The sequence below is a fragment of the Natrix helvetica genome (assembly GCF_964273705.1).
Source record: "Natrix helvetica genome assembly, chromosome: 2".
Taxonomy (NCBI): domain Eukaryota; kingdom Metazoa; phylum Chordata; class Lepidosauria; order Squamata; family Natricidae; genus Natrix; species Natrix helvetica.
In genome coordinates this window covers 294,635,456-294,657,223 of record NC_138552.1, presented here as the reverse complement: position 1 = coordinate 294,657,223, position 21,768 = coordinate 294,635,456, and the positions used below count along the sequence as shown (strand labels likewise).

General features: G+C 45.4%; 1 protein-coding gene across 4 annotated transcripts in view; it reads left to right on the top strand.

The window, feature by feature from the left end:
• ALDH3A2 (aldehyde dehydrogenase 3 family member A2) overlaps positions 1–21,768 on the top strand; it is a 46,568-nt gene that overhangs the window by 20,318 nt on the left and 4,482 nt on the right. For all 4 annotated transcript variants that reach the window (XM_081945459.1, XM_081945461.1, XM_081945458.1 and 1 more), the window contains exons 3-10: positions 5,592–5,823; positions 7,924–8,009; positions 10,477–10,685; positions 12,950–13,067; positions 14,791–14,932; positions 15,632–15,798; positions 16,783–16,882; positions 20,221–20,456. In XM_081945459.1, coding sequence (XP_081801585.1) covers positions 5,592–5,823; positions 7,924–8,009; positions 10,477–10,685; positions 12,950–13,067; positions 14,791–14,932; positions 15,632–15,798; positions 16,783–16,882; positions 20,221–20,456 — 1,290 coding nt within the window. The remainder of the gene's footprint in view (positions 1–5,591; positions 5,824–7,923; positions 8,010–10,476; positions 10,686–12,949; positions 13,068–14,790; positions 14,933–15,631; positions 15,799–16,782; positions 16,883–20,220; positions 20,457–21,768) is intronic.

The window sequence follows — 21,768 nt, the reverse complement described above, 5'->3', positions numbered from 1 at the left end:
GGCCAACTTCTTCCTCCTTCTTTGCACTTATGAATGAAGTTTCCCTTTTGAAAGAATTTCTGGCTTCGTACTATACTACACCCTAGAGATCTCCAGGAGCCTCTCCTTTCATGTATCTCCCTTGGATTTGGAACATTTGATTCATATTACTTGACTTGGAGCTGTATAGGAAGACTAACGTTCTCTTCTGGGCTTGCTTGCCTCACGATCTCTCCCGGTTGTGTTTTTCCACAGATGCCATTTCTTTGTACAGACTTATAGCTATCTCTGAACTTAATATAGGTCCTGAAAAATTACCGCCCGGTAAGGCAGCTTCAGCCCCGACATCCTCAACGCCCAGCCCGATTACTCAACAGACACAACTGGCTTCATTCCTACAACCTAAAGCAACTGAAGAGAGTTCAAAGGATTTATCTGTTGCTCAAATGTTTCAAACTATTATAAAGGGACAGGGTGAACTGAAAAAACAACTGGCATATTTAAATGACCAGCTCAGAGAAACGCAACAACAAGCAACACAAAATAAACAGAGAATAGGTGTGCTGGAGGAGGGCGCGACTGGGCTGAGGGAAGAGGTTAAGACAATTCAGAAGGGGAATATAGAATTTGAAAATCACATGATAAAGGTAGAATTTGAAAGAATGTCTTTTTTTCTTAGATTTCAAAATTTGCCAGAAACAGAGAATGAAGATCTCAAGGAGATCATGACCACAATCTTAGCAGAATACATTAAAAGAGATAAACAACAGCTATGATGGGATATTGATTTGATTTATAGGATCAACTCAGCATACGCTAGAACACACAACCTTCCAAGGGAAATACATGTTAAATTTCTTAGAAAGACTACAAGAGATGAAGTCTTAGGAGCTCGAAGGGTGGGACCATTAAAAATATAAAGACAAAGAAATAACCATTCTTAAACAAATTCCGAAGAAAGTAAGAGATAGGAGGAAGAAATACTCCTCTTTAGCAAAGAAATTATATAATAAAGGAATTTGGTTCAGATGGTTATTGCCAGAAGGAATGCTGATTTTCTGGGAGGGCAGCAGAATTAGAATTAATACAGTTGTGGAGGCGGAGGCCTTCATTAAAAAACACAGTGCCCTTCTAGATGAAACAGGGGACAGTACACAAGATATGAAGGAGGGAGGGGCCGTGGCTCTGCCAGCAGACAGGGGGGAGGATGCAACACTGAAAAGACTCAGGTCACAAAAATGAGGTTGAAACATTATTGCAATTGTTGTTATAATGTAATTGTTGGAAGTGACACAAAAGATGATTGAATATATTGATGATATAATGTAAAACCAAAAGCTGCCAATGTTTATTTAAATCTGATGTTTTTTCTTTTCTTTTCTGTAAAAGTTGTGAGATTTGGGGGGATTTCTACCTTTCGCATGATGTAGCTGTCAAAATTTTCTATACCTATTTACCCTTTTCCTAAAAAGATTTGTAAAAAACCAATAAAATTTACAAAAAAAAAAAAAAAGAAGGCCAGATCCTGAAGAGGAAACTACTTTGGCCACCTGATCAGAAGGAAGAAGGACTCCCTGGAGAAGAGCCTCATGCTGGGAACGATGGAGGGCAAAAGAAGAAGAAGGGGACGGCAGAGAAAGCCTACCCCAGGAAATCAGGAAAGCATGAGGAAGAAACTCAAGATTTTCCCACTGATTTTCCTTCCTACCTGGAGGAAATATATGATGGCTTTTAGTAAAACAGGCGCCTACCCCAGGAAATCAGGAAAGCATGAGAAAGAAACTCAAGATTTTCCCACTGATTTTCCTTCATACCTGGAGGAAATATATGATGGCTTTTAGTAAAACAGGAGCCTACCCCAGGAAATCAGGAAAGCATGAGGAAGAAACTCAAGATTTTCCCACTGATTTTCCTTCATACCTGGAGGAAATATATGATGGCTTTTAGTAAAACAGGAGCCTACCCCAGGAAATCAGGAAAGCATGAGAAAGAAACTCAAGATTTTCCCACTGATTTTCCTTCCTACCTGGAGGAAATATATGATGGCTTTTAGTAAAACAGGAGCCTACCCCAGGAAATCAGGAAAGCATGAGGAAGAAACTCAAGATTTTCCCACTGATTTTCCTTCATACCTGGAGGAAATATATGATGGCTTTTAGTAAAACAGGAGCCTACCCCAGGAAATCAGGAAAGCATGAGAAAGAAACTCAAGATTTTCCCACTGATTTTCCTTCATACCTGGTGGCTTTTAGTAAAACAGGCGCCTACCCCAGGAAATCAGGAAAGTGTGAGAAAGAAACTCAAGATTTTCCCACTGATTTTCCTTCATACCTGGTGGCTTTTAGTAAAACAGGCGCCTACCCCAGGAAATCAGGAAAGCGTGAGAAAGAAACTCAAGATTTTCCCACTGATTTTTCTTCCTACCTGGAGGAAATATATGATGGCTTTTAGTAAAACAGGAGCCTACCCCAGGAAATCAGGAAAGCATGAGGAAGAAACTCAAGATTTTCCCACTGATTTTCCTTCCTACCTGGAGGAAATATATGATGGCTTTTAGTAAAACAGGCGCCTACCCCAGGAAATCAGGAAAGCATGAGAAAGAAACTCAAGATTTTCCCACTGATTTTCCTTCATACCTGGAGGAAATATATGATGGCTTTTAGTAAAACAGGAGCCTACCCCAGGAAATCAGGAAAGCATGAGAAAGAAACTCAAGATTTTCCCACTGATTTTCCTTCATACCTGGAGGAAATATATGATGGCTTTTAGTAAAACAGGAGCCTACCCCAGGAAATCAGGAAAGCATGAGGAAGAAACTCAAGATTTTCCCACTGATTTTTCTTCCTACCTGGAGGAAATATATGATGGCTTTTAGTAAAACAGGAGCCTACCCCAGGAAATCAGGAAAGCATGAGAAAGAAACTCAAGATTTTCCCACTGATTTTCCTTCATACCTGGTGGCTTTTAGTAAAACAGGCGCCTACCCCAGGAAATCAGGAAAGTGTGAGAAAGAAACTCAAGATTTTCCCACTGATTTTCCTTCATACCTGGTGGCTTTTAGTAAAACAGGCGCCTACCCCAGGAAATCAGGAAAGCGTGAGAAAGAAACTCAAGATTTTCCCACTGATTTTTCTTCCTACCTGGAGGAAATATATGATGGCTTTTAGTAAAACAGGAGCCTACCCCAGGAAATCAGGAAAGCATGAGGAAGAAACTCAAGATTTTCCCACTGATTTTTCTTCCTACCTGGAGGAAATATATGATGGCTTTTAGTAAAACAGGAGCCTACCCCAGGAAATCAGGAAAGCATGAGAAAGAAACTCAAGATTTTCCCACTGATTTTCCTTCATACCTGGTGGCTTTTAGTAAAACAGGCGCCTACCCCAGGAAATCAGGAAAGTGTGAGAAAGAAACTCAAGATTTTCCCACTGATTTTCCTTCATACCTGGTGGCTTTTAGTAAAACAGGCGCCTACCCCAGGAAATCAGGAAAGCATGAGAAAGAAACTCAAGATTTTCCCACTGATTTTCCTTCATACCTGGAGGAAATATATGATGGCTTTTAGTAAAACAGGAGCCTACCCCAGGAAATCAGGAAAGCATGAGGAAGAAACTCAAGATTTTCCCACTGATTTTCCTTCATACCTGGAGGAAATATATGATGGCTTTTAGTAAAACAGGAGCCTACCCCAGGAAATCAGGAAAGCATGAGGAAGAAACTCAAGATTTTCCCACTGATTTTTCTTCCTACCTGGAGGAAATATATGATGGCTTTTAGTAAAACAGGAGCCTACCCCAGGAAATCAGGAAAGCATGAGAAAGAAACTCAAGATTTTCCCACTGATTTTCCTTCATACCTGGTGGCTTTTAGTAAAACAGGCGCCTACCCCAGGAAATCAGGAAAGTGTGAGAAAGAAACTCAAGATTTTCCCACTGATTTTCCTTCATACCTGGTGGCTTTTAGTAAAACAGGCGCCTACCCCAGGAAATCAGGAAAGCGTGAGAAAGAAACTCAAGATTTTCCCACTGATTTTTCTTCCTACCTGGAGGAAATATATGATGGCTTTTAGTAAAACAGGAGCCTACCCCAGGAAATCAGGAAAGCATGAGGAAGAAACTCAAGATTTTCCCACTGATTTTTCTTCCTACCTGGAGGAAATATATGATGGCTTTTAGTAAAACAGGAGCCTACCCCAGGAAATCAGGAAAGCATGAGAAAGAAACTCAAGATTTTCCCACTGATTTTCCTTCATACCTGGAGGAAATATATGATGGCTTTTAGTAAAACAGGAGCCTACCCCAGGAAATCAGGAAAGCATGAGAAAGAAACTCAAGATTTTCCCACTGATTTTTCTTCCTACCTGGAGGAAATATATGATGGCTTTTAGTAAAACAGGAGCCTACCCCAGGAAATCAGGAAAGCATGAGAAAGAAACTCAAGATTTTCCCACTGATTTTCCTTCATACCTGGAGGAAATATATGATGGCTTTTAGTAAAACAGGAGCCTACCCCAGGAAATCAGGAAAGCATGAGAAAGAAACTCAAGATTTTCCCACTGATTTTCCTTCATACCTGGAGGAAATATATGATGGCTTTTAGTAAAACAGGAGCCTACCCCAGGAAATCAGGAAAGCATGAGGAAGAAACTCAAGATTTTCCCACTGATTTTTCTTCCTACCTGGAGGAAATATATGATGGCTTTTAGTAAAACAGGAGCCTACCCCAGGAAATCAGGAAAGCATGAGAAAGAAACTCAAGATTTTCCCACTGATTTTCCTTCATACCTGGTGGCTTTTAGTAAAACAGGCGCCTACCCCAGGAAATCAGGAAAGTGTGAGAAAGAAACTCAAGATTTTCCCACTGATTTTCCTTCATACCTGGTGGCTTTTAGTAAAACAGGCGCCTACCCCAGGAAATCAGGAAAGCGTGAGAAAGAAACTCAAGATTTTCCCACTGATTTTTCTTCCTACCTGGAGGAAATATATGATGGCTTTTAGTAAAACAGGAGCCTACCCCAGGAAATCAGGAAAGCATGAGGAAGAAACTCAAGATTTTCCCACTGATTTTTCTTCCTACCTGGAGGAAATATATGATGGCTTTTAGTAAAACAGGAGCCTACCCCAGGAAATCAGGAAAGCATGAGAAAGAAACTCAAGATTTTCCCACTGATTTTCCTTCATACCTGGTGGCTTTTAGTAAAACAGGCGCCTACCCCAGGAAATCAGGAAAGCGTGAGAAAGAAACTCAAGATTTTCCCACTGATTTTCCTTCATACCTGGTGGCTTTTAGTAAAACAGGCGCCTACCCCAGGAAATCAGGAAAGTGTGAGAAAGAAACTCAAGATTTTCCCACCTTGATTCTCCTTCCCACCTGGAGGAAATATGTGGTGGCTTTTGGTAAAATAGGAGCTCAGAGAGCACTAAGTATGTTATGTCCAGAGACTTAGGATTTTTAAACCAAAGCTCTTATTTATTTATTTATTTATTTATACATTTTATTTGGTACCCATCTCGTTGCAAGGCATCCCTTGCTTGTCTTTATTGATTTTCATGTATTTATTACACAATTCTATATCAAGCCCCCCCTAACGGAACCAAACATAATTCTTGCAGAGTGCATTCAACAGCTTCAGCTACGAGTTTATGATCGTCCTGGGCGAGATTGACCAGATGATGGAGAAGCTCCCCGACTGGGCGAGCCCCCAGCCCGTGGAGAAAACCGTGATGACGTTGGGCGACAAGACCTACATCCATCGGGAGCCCCTGGGCGTGGTCCTGGTCATCGGGGCGTGGAATTACCCCTTCGTCTTGGTCATGGGGCCTCTGATAGCAGCCATCGGTGCAGGTATATGGTTTACTCACCTGAAATTCCTCATCATCAGAATAGAGCCGGAAGGGACCTTGGGAGGTCTTCCAGTCAAGCAGAGAGAACCTACCGTATTTTTCAAAGTATAAAACGCACCTTTTTCCCCTCAAAAAAGAGGCTGAAAATCTGGGTGCGTCTTATATAGTGAATGCAGGATTTTTGGTCTCCTGAAACCTCCCCCCCTTTTGCAAAAATGGCCGTGCATACCCTTATGGAGGCTTTCAGAGAGCTCCTGGGGGCTGGGGAGAGAAGAAATAAGCAAGAAATGGCCCGTTTTTTGCCCCCCAGCCCCCAGCAGCACTCTATAAGCCTCCATAAGGCTATGCATGCAATTTTTTTGACAAAATACGGCCGCGTTTCCGCAAAAAGCGGGCCATTTTTGCTCGTTTTTGGCCCCTCCACACCCCCAGGAGCACTCTGCAATCCCCCCCAAGGCTATTCATGTCTTTTATTTGAAAAAAAAACAGGCTCGTTTTTGCGAAAAATGAGCCATTTTTGGGAGGTTTGCAGAGTTCAAAAACTTTTTTTTTCCTTTTGGAAAGCTCTTTAACTGATTGATGAGAATTAGATTGATCAAGTGCTGTGCCAGCAGAAACCAAGTCTTAGGTGCTGCAGATTGTCAGCGATTTCCTTCTCCAGCCCATGGATAAATACACCTGGAAACATGTACCTACCTACCTACTCTCTCTCTCTCTCTCTCTCTCTCTCCCTCCCTCCCTACTGTATTTCTCCCCCCGCCTTTATCTACCTACGTACCTACCTACTCTCTCTCTTTCTCCCTACCTATCTACTGTATTTCTCTCTCTCTCTCTCTCTTTCTCTCTATCCCTCTATCTATCTACTTACCTACACTCTCTCCCTCTCTCTCCCTAACTACCTACTGTATTTCTCTCTCTTTCTCTCCCTCTCTTTCTCTCTCTCTCTCTTTCCCCCTCCCTCCCTCCCTCCCTCCCTCTACCTCTACCTCCCTAACTACTCTCTCTCCCTCTCTCTCCCTAACTACCTACTGTATTTCTCTCTCTTTCTCTCCCTCTCTATCCCTCTATCTACCTACCTACTTTTTAAAAAAATTTGCCTCTTCAAAATCTTGGTGCGTCTTATTCACCAAAAAATACGGTATAATACCATTTCAGACAAATGGTCATTCAATCTCTTCTCAAAAACCTCCAGTGGTGGAGCGCCCACAATTTCTGGTGGCAAGCTGTTCCACTGGTTCATTGTCCTCACTGTTAGGAAGTTTTTCCTTAGTTCCAGGTTGCTTCTCTCCTTGATTAATTTCCATCCATTGACCTCCTTTCCTCCCCCCCCCCATCTTTCCTCCCCATCTTTCCGTCCTTCCTTTCCTTCCTTCCCTCCTTCCTTTCCTCCCTTCTCCTCCCCATCTTTCCTTCCTTCCCTTCCTCCCTCCCTCCATCCCTCCTTCCCATCCATCCATCCATAGAATAAAGAGGTGGAAGGGACCTTGGAGGTCTCCTAGTCTAGCCCCTTGCTCAAGCAGGAGACCCCTGCCATTTCAAACAAGTCTAGTCTCAACTTCTGGTGGCAAGCTGTTCCACTGATTCATTGTTCTGACTGTCAGGAAGTTTCTCCTCAGTTCTAAGCTGCTTCTCTCCTTGATTAGTTTCCACCCATTGCTTCTTGTTCTACCCTCAGGTGCCTTGGAGAATAGTTTGACTCTCTCTTCTTTGTGGCAACCCCTGAGATATTGGAAGACTGCTATCATGTCTCCCCTAGTCCTTCTTTTCATTAAACTAGACCTACCCAGTTCCTGCAACCGTTCTTCATATGTTTTAGTCTCCAGTGCCCTAATCCTCTTTGTTGCTCTTCTCCACGTCTCCACATCTTTTCTACATCGTGGAAACAAAAACTGAATGCAAATATTCCAAGTGTGGCCTCACCAAGGCCTTGTAAAGTGGTATTAACCCTTCACGTGATCTTGATTCTCTCCCTCTGTTGATGCAGCCTAGGACTGATCAATTGAAGACTACCTGTAATTTGTTTGGCACAGAGCACGGGGTTGGACTAGATGGCCTCATGGCGCCCTTTAATTCTCCATTCCCGTGTATGTGTGTCTTTCAGGCAATGCTGTGGTGGTCAAGCCGTCGGAGATCAGCGAAAACACAGCCCAGTTGTTTGAAAAGCTGCTCCCTCAATACCTCGACAAGGTCAGTGTGAAGAATTGTTGCCGTGTTTGCTTCGAAGTGTGGTTGCGCTTCATTTGCCAACCTCCAGGACTCGTGTGTTTTTGAGAGCGTGGGGGTCTTTCACAGGATCGAACAGTGGCTAAAAATTTTTCGCACCCACACCCATAATACAATGCGCCCCACTCCCTGAGCTTGTGCATGCTCCTCCCACCTCCGCGCATATCCACCCCCCAACCCCATGCCCCGTTTTGGGCCTAGCAGGCCTCGCTGAAGCCTCCTGAAACCAAAAATGGGGCTTGAGGAGGGGGATATGCGGGGGGGTGGGAGGAGCACGGGGGGGGGGTTGCATGCACATGCTCACAGGGTGGGGCGCATTGCATTAAGGGTGTGGGCGATTTGGGCACGCGAGGAGAAAAAGGAAGGATGCGCGTGTCGTCCCCCCCCGTGCTCTCCCCCCCACATGCCTCCCTATGGTCACAGGATTTATATTTGGATGCTTGTCAACTGACTCACATTTACGACGGTTGCATTGCCCAGGGGTCACATCATCCCATTTTAGCGACCTTCCTCAATGGAACTATTTCTCAATGGAGGTAGGTATGCAGTGGAGTCCCCCAAGGCTCTGTTTTGGGCCCAGTACTCTTCAACATCTTCATCAATGATTTGGATGAGAGAATAAATGGGGAACTCATCAAATTTGCAGATGACACCAAGCTGGCAGGAATAGCCAACACTCCAGAAGATAGGCTTAAGATACAGAAGGATCTTGACAAACTTGAACATTGGGCACTATCTAACAAAATGAAATTCAATGGTGAAAAGAGTAAGGTTCTACATTTAGGCAACAAAAACGGAATGCACAGGTACAGTATAGGTGGTACCTTGCTCAACAGTAGTAACTGTGAAAGGGATCTTGGAGTCCTAGTGGACAACCATTTAAATATGAGCCAGCCATGTGCAGCAGCTGCCAAAAAAGCCAATACAGTCCTAGGCTACATCAACAGAGGGATAGAGGATGCCTTGGAGAATAGCTTGACTCCCTCTTCTTTGGGGCAATCCCTGAGATATTGGAAGACTGCTATCCTGTCTCCCCTAGTCCTTCTTTTCATTAAACTAGACATACCCAGTTCCTGCAACCTTTCTTCGTATGTTTTAGTCTCCAGTCCCCTAATCCTCTTTCTTGCCCTTCTCTGCACTCTTTCTAGAGTCTCCACATCTTTTTTACATCGTGGCGACCAAAACTGGATGCAAATATTGCCTTATAAAGTGGTATCAAAACTTCACATGATCTTGATTCTCTCCCTCTGTTGATGCAGCCTAGAACTGTGTTGGCTTTTTTGGCAGCTGCTGCACACAGCTGGCTCATATTTAAATGGTTGTCCACTAGGACTCCAAGATCCCTTTCACAGTTAGTACTATTGAGCAAGGTACCACTTATACTGTACCTGTGCGTTTCATTTTTATGTAGTAGTAGGTAATGGTCTACTTTATCAAATGCCTTACTGAAGTCCAAGTAAACTATATCGACGGCATTCCTCTGGTCCACTAATTTTGTCACTTTGTCAAAGAATGCAATAAGATTAGTCTGGCATGATCAGGCATGTTGGCTTTTGGCTATTACTTTGTTTGCTTCTAGGTGTTCGCAAATTTGTTGCTTGATTATTTTTTCCAGAATCTTTCCTGGTATTGAGGTCAGGCTGATAGGTCTGTAGTTTCCTGGATCTGTTTTTCCCCTTTTTTGAAGATGGGAACCACATCAGCTCTTTTCCAGTCCTCTGGTAGTTCCCCGGTGTTCCAGGATCTCTGAAAGATAAAATTCAGTGGTTCTGAGATCTCGTCTGCTAGTTCCTTCAGAACCCTGGGGTGTAATCCATCCGGTCCTGGTGATTTGAACTCGTCTAGGGTAGACAAATGCTCACTTACCATTTTCTTCCCCATGATACCAGTGTTCCAATATCCCAGGGGTTGCCACAAAGAAGAGGGAGTTGAACTATTCTCCAAGGCACCTGAGGGCAGGACAAGAAGCAATGGGTGGAAACTAATCAAGGAGAGAAGCAACTTAGAACTGAGGAGAAACTTCCTGACAGTGAGAACAATTAACCAGTGGAACAGAAGTTGCCTCCAGAAGTTGTGAATGCCCCAACACTGGAAGTCTTTAAGAAGATGTTGGATAGCCATTTGTTTGAAACGGTATAGGGTTTCCTGCCTAGGCAGGGGGTTGGACTAGAAGACCTCCAAGGTCCCTTCCAACTCTGCTATTGTATTGCCTTATTCTGACCAGGAAACTCCATAGGGGATCCATATTCACTTAACAATCCCATAGTTCACTTAACAAACGCAAGGATTCCCTTAACCACGGTGGCAAGAAAAGTTGTAGCATTCGCCAAAATTAGCAAAGGTTTTACTTAGCCACATAGATTTGGAGCTCAACTGTGGTCGTAACTCGAGGACCGCCTGTATCCCCTGTCCCAACCCCCCCCTCCCCCAGGATCTGTATCCAGTGGTCAACGGAGGAGTGCCGGAGACGACGGAACTGCTGAAGCAAAGATTTGACCACATCTTGTACACGGGCAACAGCACCGTTGGCAAAATTGTTATGGAAGCCGCCTCCAAGCATCTGACCCCCGTCACGCTCGAGCTGGGCGGGAAGAGCCCCTGTTACATCGATGAGGGCTGCAATCTTGAGGTGGCCTGCAGGTAGGTTTGGCATTTTCGACCGGTAGCCAGATTTCAAAGGCACTGAAAAAGGAACTTTTTCTCACACGCCGTCCAGCATGTCCAAGGTTCACAGGATGGAAATGGAGATGCTTGGCAACTGGCACGGACGTAGGAATAGGCTAGGATGGAGAATAGAAAGAAGAATAGAATTACAGAATGGAATGGAACGGCCAACTTTGAAAAGTTTGGATTGTTAGATCTAGGTCTAACGCAGAGCTGAGTAAATTTACTCACCCCTTTTTAAAGCAACCGTGGGAAAACTTTTGTGTGGGATGGATGTGTAGGAGGGACGTACTTTTGTCGAGATGTATCTACACACCCAAACAATTAACATGTTTTGAATCGTGATGGTTTCACATGGTAGACAAAGGTGCCATTTTAATACAGATTAGCGCACAAGTTGTAATCAAAATAATGATGACATTATTTCCTTCTTTTCCTTCTGGTGTTTGATTCAACATACATACCATTCTCTCTTTTATTTGTCCTCACAACCACAATCCTGTCAAGTAGGCGGGCGTGAGAGAGTGACTAGGCCCAATTGGAATAGAATAGAATGTAGAAATGTGATGGAATGGAATAGAATAAGAAATGAGAATAGAATAGAAATAAGAATAGAGTAGGATAGAACAGAACAGAACAGAAATCACAATACAATAGAATAGAAATGAGAATAGAATAGAATCAGAAATGAGAATAGAATAGAAATGAGAATAGAATAGAAATGAGAATAGAATAAGAAATGAGAATAGAATAGAAATAAGAATAGAATAGAATGTAGAAATGGGATAGAATAGAACAGAACAGAACAGAAATCACAATAGAATAGAATAGAAATGAGAATAGAATAGAAATAAGAATAGAATAGAAATAAGAATAGAATAGAAATAAGAATAGAATATAATAGAATATAACAAAGAAGAGAGAGTCAAACTATTCTCCAAGGCACCTGAGGGTAGAACAAGAAGCAATGGGTGGAAACTAATCAAGGAGAGAAGCAACTTAGAACTGAGGTGAAACTTCCTGACAGTTAGAACAATTAATCAGTGGAACAGAAGTTGCCTCCAGAAGTTGTGAATGCCCCAACACTGGAAGTCTTTAAGATGTTGGATAGCTATTTGTCTGAAGCGGTATAGGGTTTCCTGCCTAGGCAGGGGGTTGGACTAGAAGACCTCCAAGGTCCCTTCCACCTCTACTATTGTATTGTATTATTGAATGTAGAAATGGGATAGAATAGAATAAATACAGAAAAAATTGAATAGAATAATAGAATGAATGGACTGGAATGGAATAGAAAACATAGAGAATAGAGTAGAATAGAATAGAATAAGAAATGAGAATAGAATAGAATGTAGGAATGGAATAGAATAGAATAAGAAATGAGAATAGAATAGAAATAAGAATAGGGTAGGATAGGATAGAACAGAACAGAAGAGAAATCACAATAGAATAGAATAGAAATGAGAATAGAATAGAATAGAAATGAGAATAGAATAAGAAATGAGAATAGAATAAGAAATGAGAATAGAATAGAAATAAGAATAGAATAGAAATAAGAATAAGATAGGATAGAACAGAACAGAAAACACAATAGAACAGAATAGAAATGAGAATAGAATAGAATAGAAATAAGAATAGGGTAGGATAGAACAGAACAGAACAGAAATCAGAACAGAATAGAAATGAGAATAGAATAGAATAAGAAATGAGAATAGAATAGAATAGAAATGAGAATAGAATAAGAAATGAGAATAGAATAGAATGTAGAAATGGGATCGAATAGAATAAGAAATGAGAATAGAATAGAGATAAGAATAGGGTAGGATAGAACAGAAGAGAACAGAAATCACAATAGAATAGAATAGAAATGAGAATAGAATAAGAAATGAGAATAGAATAGAAATAAGAATAGAATAGAAATAAGAATAGAATATATTAGAATGTAGAAGTGGGATAGAATAGAATAAATATAGAAAAATTGAATAGAATAATAGAATGAATGGACTGGAATGGAATAGAAAACAGAGAGAATAGAGTAGAATAGAATAGAATAGAATAAGGAATGAGAATAGAATAGAATGTAGAAATGGAATGGAATGGAATAGAAAAGAATAGAATAAGAAATGAGAATAGAATAGAAATAAGAATAGGATAGAACAGAACAGAACAGGGAATCACAGAGAAGGAGGATAGAAAGGAGCCCCTTCCTCCTCTTAACCTTCTGGGATCCTTTCATCCTTCAGGCGCATCGCGTGGGGGAAATACATGAATTGTGGCCAGACCTGCATTGCCCCGGATTACATCCTATGCAGCCCATCCATTCAGAAGACGGTCGTGGAGATCATTAAAAAGAACCTCAAGGTAAGAACGAGGCCGTGGGAAGGCCACTGGGGGGTAAAACCAGGTCTTGACGCGGGGGTGAAATCCTCCCGGTTGGGCCTGGTTCAGCCGAACCGCTAGGGACGGTTGTCATTTGTTCTGCAAAGCAGTAGTAAAAAAAAGCTGTGAGTCACGCGATCCTCGGAAGGTTGTTTTCCCCACTTTTTAAAGCATTTTTTCCCTGCCAGTTTGGGCGAATAGGTAGGAAAAAAATGCTTTAGAGAGTGAAAAAAAAATTGGCCACGCCCACCCAGTCACAAGGCCACCACCTGCCCACCAAGCCACACCCACAGAACCGGTGGAGGCGGGCGGGAATTAGATTTCACCACTGTCTTGATGGCATCAGAACTTCGGAGTTTCTGGGCAAATGCCAGTTGAATCTTCCAAAAGAGAGAAACGTGCATTGTTCCTTGACCAAAACTCCAGAGGAAACTTTTTTCCTCGGCCGGGATTAGGAGCAAAGCAGCTTCCTTTGCAAGCAGCAACACAAAGATTTGGGGTTATAATAAAATGGAAGTGGCTTCTTTTTTGCACTGATGGCTTAGCAAAAGCTTCCCGGGGTTGTAACTGCAGGGGAAGGGTGTAAATCCCCAACCCCAAGCCTTCGAGGTAGGCCAGGCATGAAACAAATCCCACGGGAACTCCAGGGCAAAATGACAGGATCTTAATACAGGAAATTCAAAATTTCTCTTTTTTCCCTTTTATGCTGAAGGAAATCAGGTTGGAAAAATTGGTCTCCTTTCCCCCCCTTTCCTTTTCTCCTTCCGCCCTCCGTCTCTTCCTTCTTTCCTTCCTTCTTTCCTCTCTTCCCCCTCCCTCTTTCCTTCCTTCCTCCCTCCTTATCTCCCTCCTTCCCTCTCTCTTCCTCCCTCCCTATCTCCTTCCCTCTCCCTCCCTTCCTTCCTTCCTCCCTATCTTCTTCCCTTCCTTTCTTTCTTCCTTCCTTCCTCCCTCCCTCCCTTCTTTCCTTCCTTCTTCCCTCTCTTCCCCCTCCCTCTTTCCTCCCTCCCTCCCTATCTCCCTCCCTCTCTTCCTTTCTTCCTCCCTATCTCCCCTTTGTCTTCTTCCTTCCTCCCTCCCTTTCTTCTTTCCTTCCTTCTTCCCTCTCTTCCCCCTCCCTCTTTCTTTCCTTCCTCCCTCCCTATCTCCTTCCCTCTCTCTTCTTCCCCCCTCCCTCCCTATCTCCTTCCCTTCCTTCTTCCCACCCTCCCTTCTTTCCTCCATTCTTCCCTCTCTTCCACCTCCCTCTTTCCTCCCTCCCTATCTCCCTCCCTCCGTCTCTCTTCCTTCCTTCCCCCCTATCTCCTTCCCTCTGTCTCCTCCCTCCCTCCCTTCCTCCTTTCCTCCCTTCTTCCCTCTCTTCCCCATCCCTCTTTCCTTCCTCCCTATCTCCTTCCCTCTCTCTTCTTCCTTCCTCCCTCCCTCCCTTCCTCCCTTCCTATTCTATTTCCATCCTTTCTCTTCCTTTTTCCCTTTTGCTTTCTTCCTTGCTCTCCCTTTTGCTTTCTGTTGTTCTTTCTGCTGTTGTTCTTCCTTCCTTCCTTCCCTCCCTCCCTCCCTCCCTCCCTCCTTTCCCTCCCTCCCATCTCTCTTAGTGATGGAACTTCCAATCTCCATTGTGGTCATCATAACTCAAGGACTTCTCGTAAGGCCGAGGCCAATCCTGGTTACATAAAGCAACCCGTCCATGTTGATTCCCTCACAGGAATTTTACGGCGAGAACGTTAAGGACTCCCCGGATTACGAGCGGATCGTGAACAAGCGCCATTTCAAGAGACTGATGGGCCTTTTGGAAGGACAGAAGGTGGCCTACGGGGGTGAAACGGATGAGTCCACCCGTTTCATAGGTGAGCCCCCAACACACACACTCCCCTCCATTTATTGAAGGCCTTTAAAATGTCTTGTAGGGATAGCAAATAAGGTCTTCTGCCTTGGCAGGGGGTTGGACTAGAAGACCTCCAAGGTCCCTACCAGCCCTGGGAGTCTATGTTCTAATAACTTAAGGCCATCCAAGAATTTCAGTTTGACCCGAGTGTAAAAGATGAACAGATCACAAGAACATATTTGGAAGGGACCTTGGAGGTCTTCTAGTCCAACCCCCTGCTTAGGCAGGAAAACCTCTACCATTTCAGACTCCAAAGTTTAATGGGTTCATCTCTTAAAAATCAATCAATCGATCCCTCCCTCTTTCTTTCTCCTTCCTTCTTCCCTCCTTCCTTCCCTCCATCTTTCCTTCCTTCCTTTCTTTCTTTTCTCTCTTCTTTCCTTCCTTCTTCCTTCCCCATCTCTCTCTCTCCTTCCTTCTTCCTTCCTTCCTCCCACCTACCATCCCTTCTTCTTTCTTTCCTTTCTTTTTTCCTTCATTCCTTCTTTCCCCTCCCTCTCCTTCATTCCTTCTTTCCTTCCTTCCTTTGTCTTTGAGTTTCTGTAAAACTCTCAATAAATATAAATATAGTAGGTAAAAACATATGCTAGGGCTGGCCCTGCCACTAAGCCAAGAACCGTGGCTATTTTCGTGGCCTTCTCTCCCTTCCTCTCTTTTCCAGCTCCCACCATCCTGACGGACGTCAATCCGGAAGCCCGTGTCATGCAGGAAGAGATTTTCGGCCCCATCCTGCCCATCGTCACGGTGAAGGGCCTAGAGGAAGCCATCCAGTTCATCAACCAGCGGGAGAAGCCCCTGGCCCTCTACGTCTTCTCCAACAACAGCAAGGTAGGGTAGGCCTCCCACATCATTCCGTGCCCTTCAATTCAGGACTCTCTTCCTTCGGATATAAACCTTTCCTGGATTATTATTATCCTTCTTTTTCTTCCTTCTCTTTCTTCCTTTTTCTTTCTTTTCTTTCTTTCTTTCTTTCTCTTTCTTTCTTTTCTTTCCTCCCTCCCTCTTCCTTCCTTCCTTCCTTCCTTTTTTCTTTCTTTTCCTTTTTCTTTCTTTCTTTCCTTCCTTTTTCTTTCTTTTTTCTTTCCTTCTTTTCTTCCTTGCTCCTTCCTTTCTTTTTCTTTCTTTCCTAACGTCCTTTCTTTTTCTTCTTTCTTTCCTCCCTCCCTCCCTTCCTCTTTCTTCCTTTCTTTCTTGCTCCTTCCTTCCTTTTTTCTTTTTCTTCTTTTTCTTTCTTTCCTTCCTCTCTTCCTAGCTCCTTCCTTCCTTTCTTTTTCTTCTTTCTTTCCTTCCTCCCTCCCTCCTTTTTCCTTCCTTTTCTCCTTCCTTCCTAGCTCCTTCCTTCCTTTTTCTTCTTTCTTTCCTTCCTCCCTCCCTTTTTTTTCCTCCCTCCCTCCCTCCTTCCTTTCATTCTTTCTTTCTCTCCCTTTCCCTTCTCGAGTCGTTTGTTAAGTGACTCTTTCCCCATTTTACGAACTTTCTTGCCACAGTCCATAAGTTAGGAACATGATAAGTAAATCCAACAAGCTGAAGGTCACAAAAGGGGATTGCGTGACCCATGGTTAATGCGACCGTCATAAATATGAACCAGTTGCCAAGCGTCTGAATTTTGACCAGGGGTTAATGGGGATGCTGCAAAAGTCGCGAGTGGGAAATGCTGTCGTCGGTCCCTATTTTCAGTGCGGTGGAACTGTCGTAAGTCGAGGACTAGCTGTACCCCACCCATCCACATGGGAGTTGGCATTGATTTCTCATCCAGATCAACCGATGTGTCGACGTCCTTTGCAGTCCCTGTTCTTCTCTCTTGCCTCCCAGGTCATCGATAAAATGATTGCCGAAACCTCCAGTGGCGGAGTGACCGCAAACGACGTCCTCATGCACTTCTCCATTCCTGGTTTACCTTTCGGGGGCGTGGGTGAGTCTCAGAGGGGAAGGCCGTTTGGGTTCCCCAATTAGAACGATTTTCTGCTTAGAGTCTTTAAGAGGTTCTCCGTCCTCCAAGTCCTTGGTTGTCCCAAAGGGGCTTTTTTTTCAGGAGGCAACATGGACTTTCTTGGTTATTTTTCTTTTGAAGACGTTTCGCTTCTCATCCAAGAAGCTTCTTCAGTTCTGACCGGATGGTGGGGAACGGAAGGGATCGATACTCCTTGCAGACAGCTGGTCACTTGCATCCTTTTAGAGGGCCATCGAGGCCACTTGGAGGTTTATCTGTGTCCTCAAGGTCACCTGGCTGGTGCAATATTGTTCCTGTAGTCTGCCATTTTTTCCCTCTGGAAATCCATTCCTACTCCCACAATCATTCAAAAGGTGTCCATCCCAAATTGCATAGCTAAAAGTCTATAGAGATTCTCCATCATCCAAGCCACAGTTGCCCCAAAGGTGCTTTTTTTTTCAAGAGGCAACTGGGCTTTCTGATTTTTTTTCCTTTTGAAGACATTTCGCTTCTCATCCAAGAAGCTTCTTCAACTCTGACAGGATGGTGGGGAAGGGAAGGATTGATACTCCTTGCAGGCAGCTGGCCATTTGCATCCTTTTTAGAAAGTCATTGAGGCCCCTTAGAGATTTATCTGTGTCCTCAGGGTCACCTGAGTGGTGCAAATAGCTCTTGTAGTCTGCAATTTTTCCTCTGGAAATCCATTCCTGTTCCCACAGCCATTCAAAGGGTCTTTATCCCAAATTGCATAGCTAAACGTTGGTAGAGATTCTCCAAAATCCAGGTCATGGCTGTCCCAAAGGTACTTTTTTCAGGAGGCCACTGGACTTTCTTTCCCCTCTCCCTCCTTTTGAAGACGTTTTGCTTCTCATTCAAAAAGCTTCCTCAGTTCTGTTGAAGCTTCTTGGATGAGAAGCAAAACGTCTTCAAAAGGAATAAAAAACCCAGAAAGTGCAATTGCCTCCTGAAAAAAAGCACCTTTGGGACATTTTCTGCTAAGATTCCTCCTTCCCCCAAGGCCACCTTCCCAGTCCCAGCATGCTGTTTAGCCAGGTTGGATTAAAGCTGGCCAGTGAGCAGGAATGCTGGAAAAAGAAGCTGACATTTTAACATTTAATGTAACGCCTTGACTTATCTGACGTCCCAATTTGGCAAGGTATGCCCAAAGCAACAGACATCTTTTGTGCAATAGATCTTCTAGAACCGCGATGGCTAACCTTTTTTTCCTCACGTGCCGAAATCGCACGTGTGTGTAATTATCAAGAAACTGAGGTAAATTATCAAGAAACTGAGGTAAATAATGCAATTCGCCCCTCCTGCGCATGTCTCTCTCTCTCTCTCTCTCTCTCTCACACACACACACACACACAGGTACATTTTGGGCCTAGCAGGCCTCCCTGAAGCCTCCTGAAACCAAAAACGGTGGGGGAGGTGTGCTACCCCCACGCGCATGTGCGCGCGACCCCTCCCCCACGTGCCTTCCCGCACATGCGCGTACGTCTCCCATATGCCCGGCAGAGATCCAAAAATCAGCTAGACGGTGGGAGGCGCGCACTCATGCGTGGTAAAGCTGACCTGGGCGACGGAGAGAGGCCTCCGCATGCCATCTGTGGAAGGCGTGTCATAGGTTTGCCACCATGGTTCTAGAGGCTTTGAAAGGGAAGAGATATATATTTATTTTTATTTATGAATTAGGTTTTTCAATTTGCTTTTATTTTATTTATTTATGCATATCCCACCTTTATTATTTTATTAGTACCTCAAGGTGGCAGGCATACCTAATGCTCCTTCCTCTTCCTATTTTTCCTACCACAACAACCCTGTGAGGAGGGTTGAGCTGAAAGGCATTGGCCCAAAGTCGCCCAGCTGGCTTTTGTGTCTAAGACGAGACTAGAACTCACCGTCTCTTGGTGATTGGCCCAAAGTCACCCAGCTGGCTTTCATGCCTAAGGGGGGGGGGGGACTAGAACTCACCGTCTCTTGGTGATTGGCCCAAAGTCACCCAGCTGGCTTTCATGCCTAAGGGGGGGGGGGGACTAGAACTCACCGTCTCTTGGTGATTGGCCCAAAGTCACCCAGCTGGCTTTCATGCCTAAGGGGGGGGGGGGACTAGAACTCACCGTCTCTTGGTGATTGGCCCAAAGTCACCCAGCTGGCTTTCATGCCTAAGGGGGGGGGGGGGACTAGAACTCACCGTCTCTTAGTGATTGGCCCAAAGTCACCCAGCTGGCTTTCATGCCTAAGGGGGGGGGGGGGACTAGAACTCACCGTCTCTTGGTGATTGGCCCAAAGTCACCCAGCTGGCTTTCATGCCTAAGGGGGGGGGGGGACTAGAACTCACCGTCTCTTGGTGATTGGCCCAAAGTCACCCAGCTGGCTTTCATGCCTAAGGGGGGGGGGGGGACTAGAACTCACCGTCTCTTAGTGATTGGCCCAAAGTCACCCAGCTGGCTTTCATGCCTAAGGGGGGGGGGGACTAGAACTCACCGTCTCTTGGTGATTGGCCCAAAGTCACCCAGCTGGCTTTCATGCCTAAGGGAGGGGGACGACTAGAACTCACCGTCTCTTAGTGATTGGCCCAAAGTTGCCCAACTGGCTTTCATGCCTAAGGGGGGGGGGGGGGACTAGAACTCACCATCCTCTAGTATTTGGGGCAAAAGCCACCTAGCTGACTTTCATGCCTCAGCCAGGACTAGAACTCACTGTCTCCTGCCGACTAGGCCAAAGTCGCCCACCAGGTTTTCATGCCTAAGGGGGGACTAGAACTCACCTTCTCCTGGTGATTGGCCCAAAGTCACCTAGCCGGTTTTTATGCTTAAGGGTGGGGGGACTAGGGCTCACCATCCCCTAGTATTTGGGGCAAAAGTCACCCAGTTGACTTTCATATCTCAACCAGGACTAGAACTCACTGTCTCCTGATGACTGGGCCAAAGTCACCCACCAGGTTTCATGCCTAAAGGGGGGGGACGGGGACCTAGAACTCACCGTCTCCTGCTGATTGGCCCAAAGTCCTCCAGCCAGGTTTCATGCCTAACACAGAACTAGAATTTACCGTCTCCTGGTGATTGGCCCAAAGGCACCCAGTTGACTTTCATAGCTCAGTCAGGACTAGAACTCACTGTCTCCTGGTGACTGGGCCAAAGTCACCCAGCTGGCTTTCATGCCTAAAGGGGACTAGAACTCACCATCTCCTGGTGATTGGCCCAAAGTCCGCCAGCCAGATTTCATGCCTAACACAGAACTAGAACTCCCTGTCTCCTGGTTTTTATACAACTCCCTTCTCCCCACCTATGACCCTTAAAAACTGATTCTCCCCACAGGTAACAGTGGCATGGGTGCCTACCACGGCCGTTTCGGCTTCGATACCTTTTCCCATCTCCGCGCCTGTCTCATCCGGTCGTTCAAGATGGAAGCCGCCAACAGTATTCGGTACCCCCCTAACAGCCAGAAGAAGGTGGATTGGGCTAAATTCATCGTCTTGAAGCGGTTCAGCATGTGGAAGTTTGGCCTCGTCGCCCTGGCAGTTCTTGGTATCGTGGCCGCTGTTGTGATCAAGGTGAGTCCTGGCCAGGATGTGTGACGTCAGGGCTCCGGAATAGGTGTTCTGACTGAGGCTTCCCAAGAGCCTGAAGCAACCTCCTTGTCCCAACAAAAAACCCTTTTATTAATTGACTGTGAATTCTGGTCATTCACATCCAACAAAGTCTTTCCACGGAGGATTTACAGTCACAGACTTTATCTTGCTTGGAGAGCTGCCAGGCCGACATCTGCAGAACTTGGCAAGGAGTCCCGGAGAGTCACGAACCAATTAAGCGAACTCAGTGTCTCCTGCAAGCTCCACTCCCCTTTCGCCCCTCTTTTATTCCCTCTGGGAGGGGCCATTCATCGTCCACCTGTGGCCTTACTCCAGTGGTGGGTTCCTGCCGGATCGCACCAGATCGGGTGCTCCCTTTCGGCGCTGAACCCGGAAGTACGTTCTGGCCCCGCCCCTGGCAACAGGACGACGCTTGCCTGCGCTCCACCAGCTCGGCTGGGACCGGAGACGTTTCTCTGCTCAGCAATGTCTTCAGTGGAGCGGTGGCAGCCTGGCAGGCTGAGCCTGCGTCCCTTTCAGGCACTCCGCTCCGCTGAGGAAACGTCTCCGCTCCCAGCCGAGCTGGTGGAGCGCAGGCAAGCATCGTCCTGTCGCCAGGGGCGGGGCCAGAACGTACTTCCGGGTTTAGCGCCGAAAGGGAGCGCGCGATCCGGTGCGATCCGGCAGGAACCCACCACTGCCTTACTCACAAGTCGACCCCTCTTCTTTAGCTGTTCCCTTCCTCTGGCAGCTCTGCGCATGCGCACACTGGGAACAGGCTCCAGCTGTTCTTCTGCCTCACTGATGCCTGCCTCTGAAGGCAGCTGATAACTGTCGGACAGCCCTGGCCCCCTCCCTGCCTCCGACACAGAGCCCTCCTCAGAGACTCCAGGACTGGCCCATGTTCTTCCCCAACCTCCTCACTCTCCGACTCTACTGCCAGCTCCGCAGGCTGCCGGCAAACCACAACCTACACAAGTAGCTGTTTGGTTGTCTGAATGCAGCTGACCTGGGGTCCCCTATTGCAAGTAGGAGGAGGGCCCACTTCTACCAGGGCAAGGGAGGTCTTACTTGGAGGGCGAGAAGATAAAATTGACCACAATGCACCGAGTTTCTCTTGTAAAGCAGCTAGCTATTAAAAGAGACTTAGAAGTTCTCTTTCTGGCAGGGTGTCAGGAAAACTGGAGGGGAGGGGGGGTCTGGGAAATGGGGGCTGCTGCTCAGGTTCCTCCCCAACCTCCTCACTGGCCGAATCTACTGGTAGTTACGCTGGCCACTGGCGGGCCACAACAGT